Source organism: Pyxicephalus adspersus, chromosome 10 (genome assembly GCF_032062135.1).
Source record: "Pyxicephalus adspersus chromosome 10, UCB_Pads_2.0, whole genome shotgun sequence".
NCBI lineage: Eukaryota > Metazoa > Chordata > Amphibia > Anura > Pyxicephalidae > Pyxicephalus > Pyxicephalus adspersus.
The window spans coordinates 566,209-572,285 of record NC_092867.1 but is presented as its reverse complement, the minus strand read 5'-3'; the positions used below and the strand labels follow the sequence as shown (position 1 = coordinate 572,285).

The following is a 6,077-nucleotide window of genomic DNA, read 5'->3' as shown; positions in this document are numbered from 1 at the left end:
CAATTCTCAATGCAGCCGATGTGTTGTCACCTCTGCATGAGGATCCTGAACTGGAAGGCGGCCACACGTTGTCACCCGGCGCTCTCCACACCTGGATGGGGATTGGATGAAAGGTGGAAATCTGTTGGTGTATGTATCAGTGACATCCCCTGCAGGGCCGCCCACAGCCCCGCCCCCGCAGAGCCCCACAGTGTAATATTAGTCTGATGAGTACACACGACATACAAAGGCCAGCTGTGTCACGGGGTAGGGGGGAGGGGAGGAACACCCGAATGTAAGGAAGATAATGACCGGACCTCCAAGCTAGGGAGAGGGAAATGGCCACAACCTGCAGCAACCCTAAATCCGGCCCTGACTCCTGTCAGTATGAATAGACCCTGAGGGTGGGAGGATTCATACACCGGAACCTAGACCCTAAGGGCCCTGAAATGCCCTAGGAGTAGTGGCAGAGACCCAGATGAAGGAACCAGCGTCTCCCTGAGGCCTAGTAACAACGAGCAAAGGGTAACAACAAAATACAGAGAGAAGTAAACTTATCTTCAATAGAAAATGGAGGAGCAGGAACTCAGGAGAGGGCCACACACCACCTCCAAGCAGGGAATATCAGCCGCATGGCCTGAAGTGTAACTCCGGGGTAAATAGAGGAATAGTAACAGTACACAGTTTTGTGTTTTCCCCAGAGACGATGGAAAAGTTCTCAAACCAATAAATGTGACGACTCACACATCGGAATAAATGACAAACTATGGAGGGCTCCTTCTGCCCTAATACTCCATGAATCCGTGTCTTGGCTCCGCCCCTCCAAATATTTTTTTAAAGGAAATAATATTTTGTGTGATATTTTATTGCACCAGATGTGAAGATTTCCTGTAATCAAAAAGTGATGTCTGACTGCAGCGGTGTCAGAAAATTCTAGATTTCCCCTCACCCTTTGGATCCGGGGTCAGCAAACTCTAAAGGCCTAGCCGGTAGTTTGTTCCAGTTTAACGTGTTAGGTTTGTTCCGGCTTAACGGGGCGTTAGGAACTACTGGAGCTCCGGTGCCGCCCACTTGCAGTTGCTCGGCCATTTACCGCGGCCGGCGTTGATACTTCCAATGCATACGGAGGAGAGGGATTTCACTCCAGGGGGCGTTCCCTGGTGGTGGGAGGGGCCATTAGGGCGGGCAGGCCATAAAACTAGTGGCCATAAAACTTTGCCGACCCCTGCTTTAGATCATGTGACATTATCCCACCTATCCCAGCTGATTTATTTTTCCACAGCCAATAGAAGCCAGGAATTCCAAACCATAAATAAACCTTTTTCTGCCCCTGCAGAGCTTTGTGTCACATAATTTATTTCCCCTAAATGAGCTGTGAACCCCAACTGGATGATGTGTATAATGTTCTGAGTATTATTAGGAATTGTCAATTTTTAAATCTTATTCTAGTTTTTCATCCTTTATCTTTATTTCTGCAGATCTGCACTAGTGGAGCATGCATGTGGAATGTGTGTAGAAATGGTCACGTAGTAGTCATCATTAATAATACCCAGCACCACACAATACAAAAATGACCCCAGGGCCCATCTGAGGGGCCACAGGTCACCAGCAGACACAGAAATGAAGAGACACGAGTCAGCATTGGGCGCACATCGCCTCATTTCCATTTAATTGCGGATTCAGACAGCCAGAAACACATGAAATCTTCCCACATATCAAATAATAATAATTTGGTGTTTAAATAGAATGTGAAAATACAATAATTTGTAATATATAGATTTCCTTTCATATACAGAGGTGTCACTCGCACAACATGAACACAAAACAAACCTTCAACATCCAGAACAAAAAAAAAAGAAACATTTGGCGGTCAGTTTCAGGCGGTGACATTTCCCACGATCCCGCCATTTCCCTTCACTTAAATAGTTTACAATAAAAATATTAGAATAAGATTATGGCGCCGTACAGGGCCGCCCCTCGGCTGAGCGGAGGTGTGCGGCTTCTCTGGTCCTCGGGGGCCGGCACCAGGTCAGCTGATCAGAGTACATCGTAAGGCGCCCCGGGACACATTCAAGTACTAAGTGACAATTGCTGGTGTAACGTCAGTAAACGGACTCCTCCGCTATTGGACAGCGTAATCGCCCTTAAGACTCTCCCCCCAAGGTTCGCTTGTGTGCGATTGGCTCTTTGGTGGCACTGGGAGGAGTTAAGAATCATTTATGTCCATCGAGTCAACCAATCACATAATAGGAATGCAGCAAATTCTCCCCAGTTTGGTGTTGTTTGGAAAAAAGTATCAGCCAGAGGAAAGGGTTAAAGTCTGGTGATGGGGACACTGCGGGGGTCTAAGTGCACTGCCAATGCTGGGAAAGGGGCACTTAGGGGCATTTTTATAGACTGGGGTTCATCCCTCTGGCATGTTATCTGTACCTATCGAAACTGAGGGTCAAATATTTTGTGGGGTGATGACAGATAGAGATTGGATGTCCTGCACCAATCAATAATTACCCGGCATTCATACTCCAGTTACCCCATCATTGTCAGGGGTATTGGATGGGAATTCAGACCAGACATACCACATGAACCCAACTCTGACATCATATTCCCCCTTTGTGTCTTCCATGTGGTCCTTCCAGCCGGATCATGGGCTGAGCTCTGGGTTCAAGGTTTCCAGTTGATGGGGAATTTAGCTCCCAAGGGTGCGCAACTGGGGCACAGCCCCTCCCGACCTATTGGGGGACAGAAATAATTGGGGTATAAAGGTGCGGTGCCCAAAGTTTATACATCGGTGCAGATAGGTGGACAGTGTCGGGTTGGGTTAGACCCTTGTACCCTTTGGAGGGAAAAGGGTATTGGGGAAGTTCCCTGGATCTGATGTTGGGTTTTGGGTTTAGTGCCTGGAGGTTTTACCTTGGAAGTCCATTTTCAGGGATTTGTGGTGTTGAAGCCTCCATATTTGGGGGTCAGGGTTCTGCAGTTTGGGCAGTATTGGTATTTAGGGCAGGGTATTTGGAGGGTTGGGGGTTGCTGGTATTAAGGTAATATTTTTAGGGTTTAGGGTGATGGTATTATGGATGGGGGCACCCAGAGATTTTGGGGTCAGGGGCATTAGGGGCTTTTGGGGCCTGGTGGCATTAGGTTGTGGTAATTTGAGGTTTATGTTGATGGCCATATGGATTGAGTACCCAGAATGTTGGCGGTTGGTGGCACTAGGGGCAGAGTATTCTGAGATATTGGGGGACAGGGGCCTGCAGTTTGGGCATTAGTGGTATTTAGGGCAGAGTATTCTGAGATATGGGGGTTGCTGGTATTTAGGTAATATTTTATGAGGTTTAGGGAGATGGTATTAGGGATGGGGGCACCCAGAGATTTGGGGGTGGTCAGAATAATCCGAGGTTTCAGGATTGGTGGCATTAGGGATATTCTGAGAATTTGGGGTTCAGTGATGTCACATGCCAGACTCATTTCATCGGATGGTGTCGCCCCACATCAGGAATAGTCAGTCCAGGGATTTCTTCTCTAGAACCTCCTTGGAGGAATTTCTGGAGTAGGGCTCGAAGGCCGAGGAGCTGAGGTACCTGGCGGAGAGTTCCTGGAGGTTCCCTGCCATTGTCAGTGGGTTGGCGGATAGCCGGTTGGCCACAGTGCCCAGCAGAGATGGCACCGGCATGCTGAAGAGGCTGTGCCCCGAAGTGTGCAGTCCAGGTTGGTGAGGGGGGGCACTAGTGACTTCAGGAATAGATGGGGCCCCTGGTCCAGCATTGTTGGGGGCCCGCAGTGCTCCTGCAGCACAGGCTGGCAATAGTCCGGGTAAGCCAGGAGGGGACAGGAGGCGGCCTTGTTCCAGGAGCCGGAGGACGCTGCAGGTGGCTGCGGTTTCTGAGACAACGGAACGCAGCTCTGAGTCCTTCCCCTGGTCCTTCTTCTGCTTGGTCCTGCGGTTCTGGAACCAAACCTTTACCTGCCATGGCAGAGAGAGAACCATGAGAGCCAGATAAGGGGGAAAGAGGGGGGAAGGGGGTAAAATGGTAGGGGCAATAGGAGGGAGGGGATGGGGGTAAAGTGACGGGGGAGAGGTGGGAGAGAGAAAGAGGGTGAAGGTTAGGGATAAAGTAAAATAAACTAGGATAAACTAGGGAAGAAAAGAACAGAAGCATAAACAGAGAAGCATAAGTATGATTTATTATGGGACAGATTTGGTATTGCCCTAGATCCTCCTTCTGTGTAGATTATGGGATTCTCATTTGGGGCATTGTTATTCCCCCGATAATTGTGAGTGGAGGAATTGATTCTTTTATTCTCTCAATCCAGCCAGCATAATTGGCAGATAATCGATCGCACACCCGACAATCATTGCCTGATTTATAGCCCGACAATCATAGCCGGCCGATTCCAGGACCAGCCAAATATTCAGCCTAATCCGATGTATAGAATATAAATATTTGGGGAAATGCCCAGTCCGTGCCCCATATACACCCGATATATACCCGATATACACCCCATATATACCCGATATATACCCAATATGCACCCCATATATACCTGATATACACCCGATATATACCCCATAAATACCCGATATACACCCCATGTATACCCGATATATCCCCAGACATCGGAGCATTCATCGTCCGGCAATTATCATATTAGATTCCGGGGATAAATGTTTTTTGGGCCAAACCCGCCGATCATCCCCGTAACGGCCCCGAAATATAACAATTGTAACAAAATAACCGCCAGCCGATCACCGTTATTATTTCATTCGATACAGATATTGGAGAATTATCGAATGATAAACAATAGTTGTGATAAATTATCGGCGGTCATAACAAGAAACACGGGAAACATGTTAAACAATGAAATCCGAATTAACACAAAACAATGACACGATTATTATTGTCCCACCGATACTAATATGATCTGACCGATATTATTTATTTAGGATTATAGTGATTGTGACTCGGAATTTGTGAATAATATAATAGATTTATATAATCGGGGATCGGATGATTGTCATAGATCACAATTTGGGGGAAATACCAAATCGCGACAAATTCTGTACAATGCAGAGAACATAAAGATCGGCCAATCATTTCCTCCGATACAGAAATAACACAACGATAGGAAGAGATAATACAAGATACGAAATATTACAATAATATACGATTACTATACGAATATTATACAATTATAACGATTACTATACGATTATTATACAATAATATAGATTACTATACGATTATTTTACAATTATATAGATTACTATACGATTATTTTACAATAATATAGATTACTATACGATTATTATACAATATTATACGATTATTACACGATTCATTGCAATGTCATATAACAATATAATCTAGAAATGTCCTAAAAATGGAAAATATCTGATTGGGCTGTTTTGGGGTCTATGGGCCCCCAGGTGATACCCCAGAAAAGGATTGTATTAGGAGAGATTGTACAGATTGTGAAGTCTTTATACTGTGTATCAGGGTTGGAGGTTCTGATCGGTTCTGTATAATAAAGTGAAGGTTCGGGTAAATATGGGTGAATTCTTCTGTATGGTGTAATGGAGGTTCTGTTCGGTTCTGTATAGATTGTGTGTGGTGGGGTTCCGGATAATAAAAGCTGTACAGTGGCGGCTGCCATATAGTTTATGGTGGAGGTTCTGGTGAAATTGGATGAGTTCCCTGTATGGTGTAATGGAGGTTCTGTACAATGAATTGGAGGTTCTGTTCGGTTCTGTTCGGTTCTGTATGCATATATATATATATAAGGGTGAAGGTTCTGTAAAGATGGATGAATTCTAAGGGAAGGTATTGTACGGTTTTGTTGGTGTTCTGAATAATGGATTGGAGGTTCTGAATGATGGGGGTTTAGATGGAGGTTCTGTACAATAAATTGGAGGCACTGAGCGGTTCTGTATTGTAACAAAGTGGAAGTTCTGGTAAAATAAAGGCTGAGTATGGTGGAGGTTCTGTGAGTGTTCTGTATAATAGGGTGGAGGTTCTATACTATGAAATGGAGGCACTGAATGGTTCTGTGTAATAAAGTAGAGATTCTGGTACAATATAGGTTCGGTATGGCAGAGGTTC

General features: G+C 45.5%; 1 protein-coding gene across 1 annotated transcript in view; it reads right to left on the bottom strand.

Annotated features, from left to right (window-relative positions):
- Positions 1-1,645: 1,645 nt before the first annotated feature.
- Positions 1,646-6,077, bottom strand: part of VAX1 (ventral anterior homeobox 1) — a 6,824-nt gene continuing 2,392 nt past the window's right edge. The window contains exon 3 of the mRNA XM_072424265.1: positions 1,646-3,940. Within this exon, the coding sequence (XP_072280366.1) occupies positions 3,479-3,940 (462 nt within the window). The 3' untranslated portion in view covers positions 1,646-3,478. The remainder of the gene's footprint in view (positions 3,941-6,077) is intronic.